This window comes from Sabethes cyaneus, chromosome 2 (genome assembly GCF_943734655.1).
Source record: "Sabethes cyaneus chromosome 2, idSabCyanKW18_F2, whole genome shotgun sequence".
Taxonomy (NCBI): Eukaryota; Metazoa; Arthropoda; class Insecta; order Diptera; family Culicidae; genus Sabethes; species Sabethes cyaneus.
Window position 1 is genome coordinate 20,545,612 of NC_071354.1, and position 18,541 is coordinate 20,564,152.

The 18,541-nt window shown below is 44.2% G+C and overlaps 1 protein-coding gene across 1 annotated transcript; it reads left to right on the forward strand.

Moving 5' to 3' along the window:
* The first annotated feature begins 6,198 nt into the window (after nt 1-6,198).
* Nucleotides 6,199-17,894, forward strand: LOC128733938 (telomere-associated protein RIF1). The gene is made up of 5 exons (XM_053827818.1): nt 6,199-6,269; nt 6,497-7,362; nt 7,423-7,801; nt 13,134-13,309; nt 13,376-17,894. The coding sequence occupies exons 1-5, from the start codon at nt 6,237-6,239 to the stop codon at nt 17,517-17,519; spliced, it is 5,598 nt and encodes a 1,865-aa protein (XP_053683793.1). The 5' UTR covers nt 6,199-6,236; the 3' UTR covers nt 17,520-17,894.
* The last annotated feature ends 647 nt before the right edge of the window (nt 17,895-18,541 follow it).

Below are 18,541 nucleotides of genomic sequence, written 5' to 3' on the forward strand. Positions count from 1 at the left end.
CATAGAAAAAAATTTTGTCTCCAAAAACACCCACGTGCCAAATTTTGTTCCATTTGCTTGATTAGTTCTCGAGTTATGAGGAAATTTGTATTTCGTTTGTATAGGAACCCCCCCTCTTAAAGTTGGGAGGGGTCCTAATTCATCATAGAAAATATTCTTGCTCTCGAAAACTTTCACATGCCAAATTTGGTTTCATTTGCTTGATTAGCTCTCGAGTTATGAGGAAATTTGTATTTCATTTGTATAGGAGCCCCCCCTCCTAAAGTGAGGAGGGGTCCCAGTTCATCATAGAAAAAATTTTTGTCTCCAAAAACACCCACATGCCAAATTTGGTTCCATTTGCTTAATTACTTCTCGAGTTATGAGGAAAATTGTGTTTCTTTGGTACAGGAGCCCCCCCTCTTAAAGTGGGGAGGGGTCCTAATTTACTATAGAAAATATTCTTGCCCTCGAAAACCTTCACATGCCAAATTTGGTTCCATTTGCTTGATTAGTTCTCGAGTTATGAGGAAATTTGCATGGAAGCCCCCCCTTTTAAAGAGGAGAGGAGTTATAATTCCCCTTATAAAGAGGGGAGGGGTCTCAATTCACCATAGAATAAATTCTTGTCATCGAAAACACCCACATGCCAAATTTTGTTCTATTTGCTTGATTAGTTGTCGAGTTATGCAGAAATTTGTGTTTCATTTGTGTGGGAGCCCCCCCTCTTAGTGGGGGGAGGGGTTTCTAACCATCACTAAAACCTTTCCTGGCCCCAAAAAACCTCTACATGCATATTTTCATGCCGATTGGTTCAGTAGTTTTCGATTCTATAAGGAACATACGGACAGACAGACAGACAGACAGACAGACAGACAGACAGACAGACAGACAGACAGAAATCCTTCTTTATAGGTATAGATTATTATTAATCAACGGGCTCGATTTGGCCCCAATGATTGTCAGGTTAACATAAAAATAGTCAAGTCGAATTAAGTAAGTAAAATTCTATCAAACGTATACAAACAGATCTTAAAATAACTGTATCTTCTTCGAGGTTTGCCTCTCCCGAAATCTGCCCTGTAGTATCCGTCGTGGCAAATGAAAGCCGCTGGAACGTGAAGCCATGTTGATCAACACTTAGATATTGCTTACAGTGGGAAAGCAGAGGTTCCATGACCACCAGCTCGAATAGTTTCGAGACTGCGCTCAACGATGTGATGTCTCGATAATTGTCTACATCTCGTTTACTTCCTTTTTTGTGTACAGGGTACATATGTGCCAATTTCCAACACGACGGGAAAATCCCACTGGAAATTGACATTTGAAATAAACGAAGCAACGGTGTCAGCAAGCAGTCTATGTGTCTCTTCAGGAATACGGAAGGTACTCCATCGGGTTCAGGATTGAAGGACAACTTGAGCATGGTTGCAGCTTTCGAAATCATCTCGACATTAATGTCGATGGCACCCAGCGTTTGACCATATATTGGAACGTTGTTGGCTGCTAGGGTAACACGGTCCGCGCTCAATACCTTATTGGTGAAAACACTTGCAAACTTCTTGGAAAAGAAACGGCTTGTATCCTAAGGAGTGGCAGCAACTTCCCCGTTGTATTCCATTAATGATGGTAGCCCGGACTCTGCGTTGCTCGTTTACGTAATTCCAGAAAGACTTCGGGTGATGCTTCAATCTTCGTTGAATACTGTGTTGATACCGCGAAAAGCATTGGCGACTGACTTGCCTGTGCCTCGAGTTTTAGTGAAAGCGTACGAAATTTCGTGAATCGTCTTAATGCTGCTCTTTTGTGTGACTACAGCCTACGTAGTTCATTCGTGTGCCAAGAGGGATGAGATGTACTGCGGAGATTACTTTTCGGTACATGTCGATCAATAGCATATATCAGGACACGAGTGAAGGTCCGCGCAGCGGCTTCGACGGGATCTAGTGTGTTTGCCCAGTCAATACTAGACAACAAATCATTGATGCTTTGTTGATCAGCATAAGGAAATTATATACGATAGCAGCTGGACATTCATTGAAGGAGTTTATCTTCTATGCAGATGATCAGAGGAGGATGGTGCGGAACTCTCTTGATTAACAGACATGGAGCCGCTGAGACGAATGGGGCCTTGTCCTGTGACCTCACGAAGCAGAGGTCTAACGAACGGTTGTTCTCGTTGACGACATGATTAACTTGATGAAACATTGCAGCACTATAGTTGTCAAGAAGCTTAATTGCACCGGCATGGATCGTAGTTTTCAGAATCAGGGTAGAGGAAACCGCTATGGGCAGGTTTCCACGAGATATCTGGCAAATTGAAGTCGCCCAAAATAACTATCTCATCGAGCGGCGTAGCGTCCCTCATAACTGAGTAAACTGACTGGCAGTGAGCGTCGATTAGATCGTTGTCCCTGACACGATCAGGTGGGATGTATATGGCACACAAAAAGAGGAAGCGATCACTCAGCTTGATGGCCGTCCAAACCTGTTCTACGCAGTTCCATGAGTCCTTCTCAATTGCTCTTGCTTTCAATCCACGTCGAACAGCTATCACAACACCACCGCCAGTGGATTTGCGGATGTTGTTAGGGTTCCGATCACAACGGGAAATTTCGTAATCGGATCCAAAGACTTGCCTGGAAATCGTCTGAGAGTTAAGCCACGTTTCGCAAATGACAACGATATCATAGCAGCAATCCGATACGAATAGTCGGTAGTCTTTAATATCAGAGTTCATTCCACCGGCGTTTTGATAGAAGGCTAGGACATCTTGCTTGCGACTTGGAGTCGGAGTACCATTTTCATAATGTGTTGTTGGTCCAATTCATCCCAATGATAATGTTCAGATAATTTTTCCAAGCCTCTTTTTCTCTCCAGCGCTTGCTGGTATTTCTCATCAAACCAATCATTTCGAATACTTCGAGGCCCCGTGCGTCATCGAAGGTTGGTGCAGCTAATTCCTTGTAATTAGGCAGTCCGTGAAGCAAATCAATTCGCGCTTAGTTCTCGGCAGATTGTGAGTTATCTAGCTGGCTCATTTTCAGCCGAGGGGGTCGACTTTGACGTGTCTAGTATAAGGTTTCGACCGCACATATACTGTTATCGTTCGTGTCGGTGTACAGGCTATGGAGCCCTATCACCGGTCTATGCATTTCTTCATATACCCGAGGACGATCTTGATGTCCCGTGGTGAACGGCTTTCGTACGTTGCCTCTAGCAGCGCAAAGAATGCTTTCTACTTGGAGAAATGGCCTATTATCTTCAATAGACACATCTACTCGTTGATCGCCGTCCACTCTATCACGGAATCTTGTATTCTGCTCAACACTACAAAGCCCGTTTCCAGTTCGTTGATAGTGCTACCGTTCTGGTAATACTGGGTCTTTCCGCTGCGGATCTTCCAAACCTTCTCTCCTTTGCGACAGTTTTCCCGCATAAATATGGTACCAAACCAAGTTTGCAGGGTTCAAACTGTTTGAGAAGCATCCGGTCGCCGCATTCGAGTTTCAACGATCTGCAGTTCCTTTCCAAGTAGTGAATTACCATTCGTCGTCCAAGGTCCAAGGTCGATATCAAATCTTCTGATCCGTTGAATGTTCGTAGTAATTATTTTTTAGGTAGGTTCCCTTTCTAGGGCCACGCAATTGAGTCTCGTGATGGGGCTGCCCTGAGCTATAGTGCCGGGACATTACGTTTCTTAATTCAGCTGCCCGCTCCGGATCAGACGCTGTCGCGAGCCGCTCCTACACTCAAAAGATTCTGCACATAACTAATAATAAATTGCTCCTAGTGGTTCTAGTGATCACTAGATTGTAGAATGTAGAGCCGTCAAGACCTTTGACTCTTCACTCCGCTCTTGATATGCGGACAGACGCTCCTTGCTTGCAAGGCTACTCCTCGTGCCGTCACTCAGCACTTGTTGCATGACCCAACAAATATTACTGTTGTAGAACAGCTAAGCAATTACTTATTACCCGGTAGTTAGCTATACAACGGTTGAATAAGCTACTATTCAAGAAAAATGTTTGTTGAAAGTGGCTCCTTCCCTGTCCGTATACGACCTTAGCACAGACAAACAGACATACCTCTTGGAAGAAAAATCAACAAAAATTATCGTACCTCACATTTAGCCTGAACACTAGCACCATCTATGATCGACATTCCCAAATATCAATTAGCAACATGGGTGTCCCTCGAAGTTGCAAGTACTCGTCTAAAATTGAACTCAGTCATGCATGCCACCCGATTCAGGCCGAAACGTCACACACAAAGTTTGGCCAGCAGCAGCACCAGTCAGGTGGAAAGCAAGGGCACAAGGAAGCGGGTACTGTAGATGTTTTACGTCATCCAAAAGCCGTTTCTTATTGAAAGTAAGAGAAAATAAAAAAAAATCAGCTTCATTTTTTTGTTATGACGATGTCGGACCTCGGACCCTGGTCTTGTTACTAATTTGCAGCTCAATTAAAATGCATATTTGAAAAGCGTACACGCAGAAAAAAAAATTGTAAATGCAAAAAAATTCTGTATAAATTCAACAAAAAATATTGTTGACTGAAGGCAAATCCAGATATTTTTTTGATTCTAACTGTTTGACTTTTTAGTTCAACAATAAGGTTTGTTATTTCAAATAATTGCTAGTTTCTATCAAAGAAAAAAATGTAGAATCAAATATAAGTACTTTTGGGTTTATACACGATCTAGTAGAAGCAAAAGAAGTACGAATTCAGTTTAACCAATATTTTTTTGATTCAAAAATATGATACAAGTTGAACTCAACAACAGGGGATTGTTGTTCAAACTATCATCATTTTTCTGCGTGTATAAGCTATAGAGCTTTCTGACAGCTCAAACACCCACACTAGCGAACACGAAATACGCGTGTATATACATGATGTTTACCTCATTTTGGGGAACAGCATTTTGGGAAAAATAGCGATTACTATAGTTGTGTTTCTCCGTTTGCCACACTGCAGAGCATATATTCCGCTCAAATTTTCCATCCTGTTCCAAATTCAAGCACATATTTTGAAAATTTGCTAGTATTTAAGCCAGCGGAAGACGAAATTCATTCTATACCTTGGTGACAAAGGAATGCATATCTTTTGTTTACTGTTGTTGTTTGCCTCATTTTCAAGCACCAATACACACATAACTGGAAAGCTCTATACGAAACGAGATATGGAAAATTAAATAAATATTCGAAGCCATCATTTACTTCAGTGTTTAGATTTTATTTTCCAGTTCTCGTTTCACTTTCACCTGTTCACATGTTTTGACGCTTTTGACAGCGAACTGATGAAGTTTCGCATTCGCGCCAGAAAATCTGCATCGCGCCGAAAGACGATTGTTTTCTTCATCTCATTCGTGTTCGCTGATTTCATCCGCGGAAAGGCTCTCTATTTAATTGAATTTTTTCGGAAAGTTCAACAATGATCGTTTTAATTTTGCGTTAAAATAGTGGTTGAATGTGTAAATAACAAGCAAAGCTTAAAAGTTTTTATTGTAACTTCCAGTGTATTGAAATAAAATTCAGTATTTAAGTCGACTGTGAAAGTTTTGCATCAGTGCAGAAAAAAGTTCAGTGCGGTAGATCGCCTTTAGGAAGTGCAGTTACTTGTCTCTGCACTTGTGCATTCTCATTCTCTCGGGAAACGAATATCACTTCTATTTTCCGCTATTGAACAAGCGCAGGAAAAAGCGCGCACTGCATTGCAACCAAGGAAAATTTTCCCATCATACGGTAGCAAGAACAGCGGCACAACTACAAGCGAAACAGGTATGAGAATTTGAGCACGTTTTGTTTCGGTTTCCTTTGTGTTCCTTTGGGGTATGGCGATGTTGGAATCGCATTTGTTTATGTTTGTGATATTTATTGCGTTTGCGTTTGTAGGTAGTGTTCAAGCGTCCATACGCTGCATAGGTAGTCTGCTTACCGCAGCGTAGATGTGAATGAAAATACTATAAAGTGGCTTTATTTACAAGTTTTTAAAATTATCGTAAATTTTCTCAGTCAATTTGCAGTTCTCGAGACTCATTTGTAGCTTAATCTGTTATCTACTACAATAGAAAACCAGTTTAAACTTGGGATAATTTAACCCAAACTGTGCTCCATTGAATTGGCTACCACCTGAACATTCCAAATCTTTGGTTCAGTCAAGGAAAACAGGAAAACTCACAGCGTAATACAGACAGAGCAGAGGTTGTCGTGGAAAAGTGCAGTGCGGGAAAAGACGCGAAAAGAAGATAAGAAAAAGATGCCAGCTACGACCACAAAAGCGTCACAGAGGGTGATGTATTTTGACTTCTTGTTTTGATTTTGCAAGTTTTTTTTCTGCCATTGGTTGGCGCGATTTCTTCCAGCAGCTGTTTTTGTTTACGCACGTCGTAATTTTATTGGTGTTGTTTAATTCCCGTTATATAATTAGCACCTCTACTATTGTAATCCCACTGGGATGAGATCTTTGTTTGGAACAGCAAGCCGTGACCTCATTTTTCGTTTTTTTTTCTGTTTTAGAATTCAGACGTGGTTCTTCGTGCCCGTCGATATCCGACAATGACAGCAGCGGCCGGGATCAAACTTCCAGGTCAGGAGCAATATGACAAACTGCGCAAGGCTTTGCAGTCCGGAAATCGATCGCAAATCGACAAGATCCTTGAATCGCTTGTGAGGTCGTGCCAGAAGCGGATAGACTCCGGACCAGGTGCTGAAAAACCGAAAATTGATGAAGATCAACTGAATTTTTGGTTAAACGATGTGCTACGGTTGTTGTTTGATTGGGAAAACCCTCTGACACGAGACCTGGCCTTGCGAGCATTAGAAGCTGTTCTACCGCATTTAGAGCAAACGTTGTATCTCGATTCAACGGCATGGCCTTCGCTGAAAACGCAAATTAGCAACGTGTATTCGAATCTGCTTGACCAAGCACGCGGCCGTAATGACCCGGAGTGGCATCGAAAGTGGTCGGTGCTGGTGCGCATTCTAGATCGGGAGATCTGCCAGGGTGCAGTGATTATAAATGTGTTTCTAGCGATTGTTGAAAGTGGCTTCCGTTCGTCGGAGCTGCTGGTTCGGGAGCAATCGTTCGATTGTTGGAAGCTCCTGGTGGAGATTTTCGCCAAGTATAACCAGATCAGTATTCCGAAGCGGATAAAACTGATATGTATACCGCTGAAGAGCTCGAAAAGCAAAACGGAAGTGATTGCGAAGAAAAAGTTCGAAATTTGGTGGTTTCTTATAAACAAGCTGCGGAATCAGCTGGATGCTTTTGCGGACAATGTTTTCGAGCCATTTATTTACTTTTGTTTTGGTCCGTCGTTCAAAACACCGTTGTGCTACTATTTTGATAATAGCTACCAAGAGTTCGGGGCACCCGGAAAAATGTAAGTGATTTTTCAATAACTTATTGTGAAAAATTGTTTAATTGCTTATCTTTGATACAGTTACAACTCGATCAAGCAGCTTTCGGCTGTCGCACTGATACAAATGCTCGGTCCGGCAACGAAAGCAACCGAAGCTCTGCTTCAAGAGGCTATCGCTGACAATAACGGTAAAAATGGATTGGCTGTTTTCAATCCGGTTGCAGCTTCGGAAACAAATGCCATTATATCACCGAAGCTGTTTACGGTGAAGGCAAAGCTGCTTATCAACTCGTGCACCGAATGTACGGTGCTGTTTTCGCAGATGAAACAACTCAACTATTTGGAGTTGAATCAATGCCTTTGGAAGAATCTACTAGCGATGGTAGAGCAGGAGAAGACCATTCCCCGGTCGGAGATGCTCGACTGGATTCGGGAAAACTTAGCTGCCTTGATCAATTTGGTAAGTTTAATTCATTTTTGCAACAGAGCAGCTCATGGTACTGCTATATTGGAGGAGAAAATTATTTTCGCTGTTGATTTCGATTGTGGGTAGATTTCCAAAGGATGAAGATGCTTTTAAGACAGATGGAAGGCGTCTCAATGAAAGGGTTAAAGTTCGGCTACTCCTATGAAAGCTAAATCTTTCAGTTCACGAAAAACATCTCAACAGTGACACTAAAGTATACGTTCCGTGTAAATTAGAACCACGTAAATTTTAAGGTTTGCGTAAAACAGCGTAAATTCCAAAATTCCCGTAAAAGAATTGCGTAAATTCCGACATATGTTCCAGCGCCTAATTGACAGTATGGTTGCTGGCACATATATTTTCGGGGTCAAACCCGACTTGGACGACATCTTCATCACTGGTCGAACAATAGAACTTTGTCGCACTGACCTGTGTCAAATCAAATTTCTTGGATACAGTTATTCATGAGCGTCTTAGTAGAATTAACGAATTATTACGAACTAATTGGAAATGATTTTCTTTTAGTTCTATTATCATTTGATTTACGTCACGTACATGCGTATTTCGGTTACGATTTGCAAATTTCATCAGCGTGGCAAATTTCCAAAATCAGGATTGCTTTTATACTGCTTTTGAATTAGTAAAGCTTTTTGAAATTATAACCAATATCCACAATAATATAAAGTTTACCATTGAACAACAACAGAATAACAAAATTTCGGCTCTTAGATATTATGGTGGTACGAAAGTCCACCAAGTTTGAATTTGAAATTTTTCGGAAACCCACGAATACCAATCCCTAACACTTCGAACCATTCATTCAAGCACTAGATGACCTCTTTCCAAAATATAATCCCCCGCATGGAAACTTTGCCCCTCAGTAATGAGGCAAACCAAAGTGAATTAGATTGGTATTCGAGATTGCAAGATTGAATGGTTACAGTACAAGAACTATACAAGCGATTCTTAATAAAACAAGAAGATCCGAATATCGAAAATCTTTACAAATCTCACCCCAATAACAGAACATCGCAAAAGGGCAGTAGTTGAATTACGATAGTACTTCTTCAGCAGGATAACTTCGTAGAAGATTAACAAAATTTGGGATGGATATTGTCTACACGAGTAGATCAAATTAAAACTAAGCTGGGACCCGATTGATGAATTGAACAAAGCGGGTATATACAAAATTCAATGCTCCCAATGTGATATGGTTTATATTAGTCAAACCAGAAGAAATTTGTGGATTCAGCTTATGGAACATATTTCAGAGGTGGAAAAGGCAAAGAACGATCCAAAAAATGATTTACCATATCATTCGAAATTGAAAGTAGCCAAAGGCTTTGCTTTCCCAACAAACATCATATTTGTTGAATGGTAGCTTATTCAACCATTGTATAGCTAGTTACCGGGTAATAAGCGCTTTATAAGCTGTAATTCAACAAACATGTTTGTTGGGTTGCGCTTGTCGGATTTGCTGCTGACACTCATCGACTTTTCAAAGGAGTGTGTTTTTGCACTTTCGAGTACGGACTAGCGACTTCCCATGCATGGCTTTAATTGGAGACAGCAGTGATGTAAGAAGTAAAGATGAGTAAAGTGAACAAGTATTGAAGAAAGGATAAAGCCCCAATACACACAAGCACGCATAAAAGATTAAAATTCCGCTACTCGCCTAACTGTCCTGTTATGCGATCAGCAACGTTCAACATGATAGAAACAACTCTTTGGCAGATTCTAAATGGTCAGTCGTTGAACGTGAAGCAGCTCATGGATTCTGTTGTAAAAAAATTGTAGCTAGCTAGCTAACTGAATTTGCGAAGTCACCAAAAAAGACTACTCTCGAACCCCGGCCGATACATACGAAGCGCTGGAATCGTTTTCCTATTAATAGAATTTCTCATCTTACAGTGCGTAATAAGGGTACGCACAATCCAATGGGTAGACTGAACGGTTTAGACCAAACCTCGTGTTTTTAGTCTTCACCATGAAATGCGGTTTGTTAATTTCCTAAGACGATGACTCGAGAAGCTAAGTAAAGAAGGAAGCTCACCAACTATAGTATAGAGCATCTTCAAACTTTTCGCTCACAAAGATCACAATCACAAAGAATTCAAATCACTTGAAGTCTGCAAAAGGAGTTTTCCTTGATATTAGAACTACTCCGGAGCTCCTGAAGCAAACAATGCTGAATGCGTGTATGCTGAAATTCACCATGAAAAGCAGGAAGTCTTGAAAACCAGGCTTTATTCATCGAGCGTAAACGATCCGTTAATTATGATGTGCTCTTGAAATTTCCTTGGACGTCAAAAGTCCGGTCTCATACAAATAACATTCAACAAACTTTCAACAAAGCATGGACATGGCAAGACATGGACCGCTTGAAAGAGTATACTTTTAAACAATTTTTAAGAAAAACATGTAGGTATATTCCACTAGGAATCTGCCTCCGCACCTTTTTCCCGCGCAAGGATATCCACAATGAACCAAATTGACCACGTTCTCATAGAGGGCCGGTTTTTTTTTCTAACATCACGAATGTACACTCCCGACGGGGTGCGGATATTGATTCTGACCATTACCTAGTAGCAGTCCATGTGCGCTCAAAGCTGTCCACCGTATACCGGACACGTCAAAGCCGCTCTACTCGGCTGAACATCAGGCAGCTAGATAATCCGCAGGCTGCCGAGAACTACGACGAGTACTGAACGAGGCACTTCCTTTTTCCGAGGAACCTCGAAGACGGTTGGGGCAGAATACGCTCGGCCATCGGAGAGACCGCTACCGCGGCACTAGGTATTGAGCCTCGGAGTACACAAAATGATTGGTTTAATGGGGAAAACTGCTTGGAAAAATTATCTAAGTATTGCCACTAGAGAGAACCTGGCCAAATACCGACAAACTAGGAACCAGTTGACCACGATCCTGTGGAGAAAAAAGCGCCTCAAGGAGGACAAAGATCGTGAAGAATTAGAGCAACTATTCCGAGCCACGCGCAAGTTTTATGAGAAGGTGAACCAATCTCGGAAGGGCTACACACCGAAACCTGACATGTGTAGGGACGAGCGAGGGAATCTAATCGACCGCGAGGTGGTTGACAGATGGAAGCAGTTCTTCGATGAACACCTTAATGTCGAAGTCGCAGAAGGAGGTGGAACGGAAATTAACCTAGGAGCGCCTATGGAAGATAGTAATGTTCTAGCACCTGTTCTCCAAGAAGTCAAACGAGAAATCGGGCTGCTGAAGATCAATACAGCCACTGGAAAGGACCGCCTACCGGCTGAGCTCTATAAACATGGCGGAGAAACGCTAGCAAAGGCTCCACACTGGGTTATTTTGAGGATTTGGGTGGAGGAAAACCTACTGGAGGAATGGATGGAAGGAGTGGTGTGTCCCATCTACAAAAAGGGTGGTAAACGCCTCCTACAAGATACTCTCCCAGATCCTGTTACGCCCGTTGTCACCGATAGCACAAGATTTCGTTGGGAATTATCAGGCGGGTTTCATGGGGGGCTCGCGGAACTACGGACCAAATTTTTACTATCCGACAGATCTTGCAGAAATGTCGGGAGTACAACGTGCCCACGCATCACATCTTTATTGATTTCAAAGCAGCATACGATACAGTCGATCAAGACAAGCTATGGCAGATAATGCACGAACACGGGTTTCCAGACAAACAGACGCGACTGATCAGAGCTACTGATTGAATCGAGTGATGTGTTTCGTACGCATCTCTGGGCCTATTTCGAGTCCCTTCGAGACGCGGCGAGGGTTGAGACAAGATGACGGTTTATCCTGCATGCTGTTCAACATCGCTCTTGAGGGAGTGATCCGACGAGTGGGCATCGAAACGAGAGGCACGATTCTTACCAAGGGTAGCCAACTTCTGGGCTTTGCAGATGACTTCGACATCATAGCCAGGAACTTTGCGACGGTGCAGCCAATCTACGCCAGATTGAAAGCGGAGTCTAGGAGAATTGGGCTAAAAATAAATGCGTCGAAGACCAAATACATGCAAGGAAGATGCTCAAAGAAAACAAACGCGCGTCTGCCACGGACGGTAACCGTTGACGGCGAAGAATTAGAAGTGGTAGAGGAGTTCGTGTATTTGGGATCGCTGGTGACCGCGGACAACAACACTAGTAAGGAGATCCAGTGGCGCATACAAGCGGGAAATCGGGCCTACTTTGCCCTTCGTAAAAGGCTACGATCAGAAAGCGTACGCCGACGCACGAAGCTAACAATGTACAAAAAATAAGGGTTTTGTCCCGTAGTTTGTCGTTGTCCGGTAGTTCTCTATGGACTTGAAGCCGTGACGCTGCTCACAGAGGACATACGCGCCCTTGGTGTGTTCGAGCGGAAAGTGCTGCGGACGATATTTGGCTAAGTACAAACTGAAAGCGGAGAGTGGCGGAGGCGTATGAATCACGCGCTGCTTGGGGAGACTCCCATCGTACATCTAGCGAAAGTTAGCAGGCTACGATGGGCCGGACACGTCGTAAGGATGCCGGAAGACAGTGCGACGAAAATAGTCCTCTTCAATAAATAGTGCTTGAAACAGCTCGAGCCACCCCGGCTCTATGCTGAAGAAGAAGAATCTGCCTCCGCCGTTTTTAGGACGAAAAGTGCACGAAATTAGGCGCTGTACGGTGTTAGAACGCCTCACGCTCCAGCAATTTCAGGTTCCCTGATAACGGGATATCCAACGAGGAACTTCATCGTCGATATTATCAACGGCCGTTTTTAACAAACATTCGTGAACGTAGGTGGAAGTGGATCAGACACACCTTGAGGAAAGTAGCGAACAAGATCTGCAGAGAAGCAGGAATGCGCAAGGAAGTGGCAGACCCAGAGGCCAATGGCGGATGCAGTTTAGCCAACGACATCCGGGTTGTTGACCAGAACCTGTCCTGGCGACAGGTAAAAGCTATGGCGGGTAACGTCAACAGTGGAGATCTCAGATTTCATCCCTTTATTTTGCCGGACCAGCGCACTTTTTTTAAATATTAGAGGGGTTTTAACCCAGAGGGTCATTCACCACTCAGCGTACATGGATAAGTGAGTAAAAAACAAAAGCTGAAGAATGTGGAAACCCCCCAGTACTGGTCGCCCTCACCAAATAATTCCGAGATGCAAGCGCAAGATGGTATTTAGAATAGAGACTGATTATAAATATTTTTTCGGAAGTTATTGACAGAATCAACATAGAAAATGATTCTCTCTTCCACCATAGCAGTATCATCGCCTGCAGCAGTTTTGCTATAATTTTAAAGGAATGAATAATGGTAAAATCACGTAATATTTTTCTCTTTTTTGTTTGTAGAGTACTCAGTCGAAGGATGAATCCATTCGACAACTGACGCACGACACGATTCGGATGGTAGCAGAAACCAAACTGCTGACCGTCACCATCGGTCAGGACAGCCCGGAACAGTTGGCCAATAACTATCGGACCTTTATGAGCCTGTTGTTTAACTCGGACTTGGACTACCCGGAAGAGTAAGTTTTGAGTACATAGCTTCATGTTCAAAGACTAGTCCCTAAACAAGTTCCTATCCTTTTCAGCATTTCTCAAGCAATCCTTTCGGCCGTATTCGACCTCCGCCGGTATTCCTCTTCACAGGCGAGTGGCTATTGGGACATGCTACAGAAAACGGTTCAATACCTATCGGATCTGGATGCAGCGCTTTTCCACGATTCGACTGCAAATCGACGGTTCATTGCACAAATCTACCGGCTGATGGCCGTTCACCTGAAGGAACAAATTATCGCGCAGCGCAGGCAGTTCGAACGGTCGTCTGGAATTGCGCTAGGATTTCTCCTGTATCCGCTGGAGTACGATCGCTGTCTACAGGTGGATGCAGTAAGCGACGAGTGGCAGCAAGTGTATGCTGCCATTGTGTCCAAATCGGGTACTCGGTATGCTTGCGCTTTCAGTGAACTGGTGAAAGCCATGACGGTTGCTAAGTATAACTGTAATCTGGGTGTGATTTTGAACTTTTTCTGTGTGGTTCTTGAAGCGGTGCCTGGTGATTTCGATCCAACTCAACCGCCGGTTAAGACGCTTGAGCTGTTCAAAGATTTGGTGCGGAAGGCGTTGGTTTTTCAAAATAGTTTGAAGGAGGTTTCACGTGCAGTGGAGTGCTTTGCACGACTGATTGAAAGGATGTCTGTTCGGGGGTTGTTGGTGGTCATTATGCCGATCAGGAATGTGATAAGCGAAATGGTGACGGGAGACAATAGTCAGCTGGTGGGAGAAGTTAAAGTAACCTTGAAGACGCTGGTTGATCGATTCGTAGCAGCGAGGTTTGCCACGGAATTGAAAACTCAACCGAAGGAGGTTAAGTGGAACTGTAAGATGCTGGTGTCGCAACTGTTGGAGCTACCCTCGGCGATGCAGCGCCAATGGAAGGTTGGAGATTTGAAAAAGTTGATGGATATTTGTGAGGGAAAGGAACCGACGGGTAAGCCAGCCAAAGCGGCTGCCAAAAAGGAGGGAGAATTTGTTGTCATTGATAAAGTGTGGAAGTTTACTCCGGATAAATTAACCGAACATCAGCGTGATAGAATGCGGGAAAAGCGCGACGACATCCCGGCACTGTACAACGATATGAGTCAATCGCAGGATAGTTTTGTAATTAAGCCTTGGACTCCGAATAAGATTGTCATACCGGCGGATGCTAATAACGATCACGACACGATTGTTATGTGTGCCAGCGGTGGGGAGTCCAATTCGGTTACTCAAGCCTCCGGTGCTCAAGAAGCATCCGTACCGAAGGAACAAGGAGCAGCCACCGGTGAAAAAATTAAACTAGATAAAGAGAACAATAATGGCAACGTACCATCGGATGCTGCGAATGATAAGGAGGCCTCCGAAAGCTCGAGTACTTCTGCAGCTGCGAAAAAAGCGGCTGATAAAAAGACAAGAGTAGCTAGAGAATTGGACCAGCTGAAGATTGACACCATTGAGGGGAAAAATCTGCAGGTAGGACGACTGGCCAGAACCAGACGCTCTGGAAGTCTAGAACCTGCCGGTCCTCCTACCAGGAAAAAGTTAATCGATTTGAAAAAATCCGATGGTTCTCGTAAGTCTGCTGAAGGAGAAAAAAAGCGTGTGAAACGCAAAGTGGAGAAAATTGATGAAAAACCAGAGGAGAAACTAGAACCGTCGTCTCCGGCCAAAAAAACGACAGCCGAAGAAAAGCCGAAAATTTCGGCTGAACGAACTTCACCTCGCAAATCTCTGAACTTCGACAATGTTGTCGATAAAGAGCCCACAGCTGCCACCGAAGCCCCGAGCACGCGGTCTCCAGCTAAAGTTAAAAACGTCAACGAATCCGTCGATGAAATAATCGAATCTTCGCAGCAAGTGAACTCGCAATCGGTACTGGCCAGAAAGTTCACTACTCGAAAGCCAAAAGAAGAGGAAAAAGAAGTTACTGCAGCTCCAGCACTGAATGAGACTTTACCATTCGACACGGAGGCGGAAATTGAACTGGCCAAGTTGAATCGTAAATCGCCGAATAAAGTAAAATCGGAGGACATCATGGAATCGCCTAGTAAGAATACTAGAAGTGCAGTGGCTGCTGCGCAGCAAAAGCCCTCTGATACAGAAAGTGTTCTGAATACGCTTTCTCCAGCGACTTTAACAGAACCAGAAACCGCCTCAGAACCTTTAATAACTCAGATTGAAAAACCCAAGCCCGTTTCTCCTGCAAAGAGTCCCAAGAAAGGAAAACGGTCGCTAAGTCCTGCACCTGAACCGATGGAGACTGATCAATCTGCACTGGAATCTCCGAACAAAACCGGAACGACGAATGCTAATAAATCTCCAAATGTGACCCCAACCAAAAGTCTCGACGATCAGCTGGAACCCCTCGTAAAAAACCTGAATCGAAGTTTAGTTTCCTCGCCAGAAGGAGCAGACCAGGAGGAGCGTGATGCAGATCTTCTCAACAGCACCCTCAACATTTCCCCTATAGCCGAAGCAAAAGCAGAACCATCTACTCCTCTGACAACTGCAGCGGCTGCCTGCAAGGATCCCTCCTCCACAGGGAGTGGTGAAAAACGCCTGTCCAGTCGCCTGATGGAACGGGAGAAAACTTCCGGCGTAATGCCTTCTCCTGTAACTCGTCGAACACGCAACTCGCCTCCGGTGCCTGCTGCGATGGCCAACCTCAAAGCTCGCACCCTACAGATGACACCGCGCAGTCCAAGTACCCACCGAATCGAACTGCGAGGTCGAGGTGCCCAACTGATCAACCTCATTCGTAACCAGCAAAACGAATCTTCACCGAAACCTTCGGGACCACTGGTCCCACAGCACTCTTCCACACCCAAACCAACGCTACCGTCTACCCCCGTCAACGACCGGTGCCTGATGATGCGAAAAATGGCCACCAGCAGCAGCAATACACCCGCCGGTTCTACAACCCAATCGCCGGATCAACCGAAACCACTGGAAAAAGAAAAGGAAAAAGACTATCTCGTCTTCTCGAAAGTTCTTCCGTCTCCTCAAGCATCCCCCGCGGCTAGTATCCTCAAGCGCAAGCTAAATCACGAGGACAGTGGCGATGATATGGAATCACCAGCCAACAAACGAAAGCGAGTAAGTTTCCACGATCCACCGGTCTCGCTTACCAAGGAATACATCCGTCAGGAAGAAGAATGTCGCTCTCCATCAATCAACCGGTGTCTACAGCTGGTCGGAATGTCCCCAGCGGACAAGGCCAAATTCCTACTGCGACGCAAGACCAAAACCGACAGTCTATCCGAGCTGGTTAGCTTCACGCAAACAGGCAATCCACCCGAGGACACTGCGAACAAGGAGGATGAAGACGAAATCACCTCTTCACCCGAATCGCTGGAAGGTGAATTCATGCTCAACACAACCGACAACATGAGCACCCTGCAAGTAACCACCGACGGTGAACAAATACTCCGATCCAACGCCAGTCCAAATCCATCCGGCAATCCAGCAAACACTGTTCAGCCCGTTCCTTCACCCCCGGTCGAAGCAGCTTCGGTCACCATCGAACAACCCCTCAAACGAACATCCCCACGAAAGATCTCACCGAAGGTGACACCCGACGAACCGGTGGCAGTTCTCAACAACAAAAAACCAGCCTCGCCTATTCCCGCTCAAACAGTTCCCGAAAAACCGGACACCAGCATCCGCTTCCAGTCCGAGGATGAAATACTCGCACATGTGATCTCAACCCACTCCCTAGACTCCGTACTGGAGCGCTACCTGGCGGCCGGTAAATCACTCGAGCAGAACAAATCCACCCGCCTGCTGACCCGCGAACTGTCCACGCTGATGAGCAAAGACGCCAAAACTCGCTACACCGTGCTGGACGAACTATCCGAGCGGCATTCGGCCGAATTTCTGGATCACGCCGTACAGGAAAATTCATCCGCCATGGTATGTCAGCGACTTTCAATGATCACTATGATCGAGTTCATTTTCGAACAACTGAAGAAACTGCCACCACCGGGTGGCGATGACCAGGAAGCACAGAACGAGCGAACCCGAATCCTGCAGACGATGTTTGACAATCTGCTGCAGCTGGACGCTCCGGCGGAGGTTGTTCAACTGCGGGAAAACTTTGTGAAAGCGGTCATTCGCGGTAAAAGTCGAGCCGAACTCATGGATCTACTGGAGGAATACTTTACCAATCGAGGGATAGCAGCGGCCAAAAGCATCTGACCACGCCGCCGTCTTTTGTGTGATTTTTCAGCCAGCGAATGTTTTGCTTTAGAATCATTATAAGATTAAGATGTGTTAGTTTAAGAGTGTATTGAAGTAGTTTGCGTTTTTTATTGAACATCAACTCAATTGTACTATGTTCATTGCGACGGACCTTGAAATAGTTCGTTATATTAACAACAATTGAACAGCAGTGTATAGGATAGCTAAAGCAAGTAGACTTGCCTTCTCGAAATGAAAACGAAAACAACATATAATCTTAATATCAATATGTTCTTGTTTTCAAGAAACACACGAGGTACAAACTTTGAATGATAAACGTTTTAACATTATTAAGGGTCGGTAACTTTCTCCGACGTATTGATCACATTTGTAGATAAGCTTGGATAAACTATTTTGAAGAGGATATTCGATCTATTCAATTGGTGTGTTATTTTGCGGATGACATTTCTCTACTAGAATAGCTTTACTGAAGTTATTATTTTAAATGGCTTTCCGTTCTGAGACATAGCCTGGTGAACAAAATTTCTCTAATTCACACTGCTATGGGCTACCACCCTGTGATTCTCAGGATACCGTGTACTTGTTGTCAAATCTCTTTCCGCCTGGTCGCCAAACCATCTTGCTCATAGAACCCAACCCCCCCCCGGTCATATCGTTCCTACCAGCTTTGAAGTAAACACAACGTTCGTAATTGGGGTAATTTTTCGGCATTCTTGCAATATGCCTTACCAAACGTATACGTCCAGTTTCCGCCACCTTTTGAATACTGGGTTCGCCATAGAGTTCGCATTGTTCGGCGCAGCCGCATTGTCTGTGACTGACTCTTGTTAGCAAGCACTAAATAACAAATCTGGCTAAATTATCAGTTATGCCAAAAGAAGACCGTTATACTAAATGGGGTTATGCTAAACAGTGTGCAGTCGTTGGCATATGGGGATGCACCCTTTCAAGCATGATTTCTACTAGTGGCGATAGAAAAACCGAACATGAAGTCGGTTTCGTAGTGTTGGGAAAGCAAA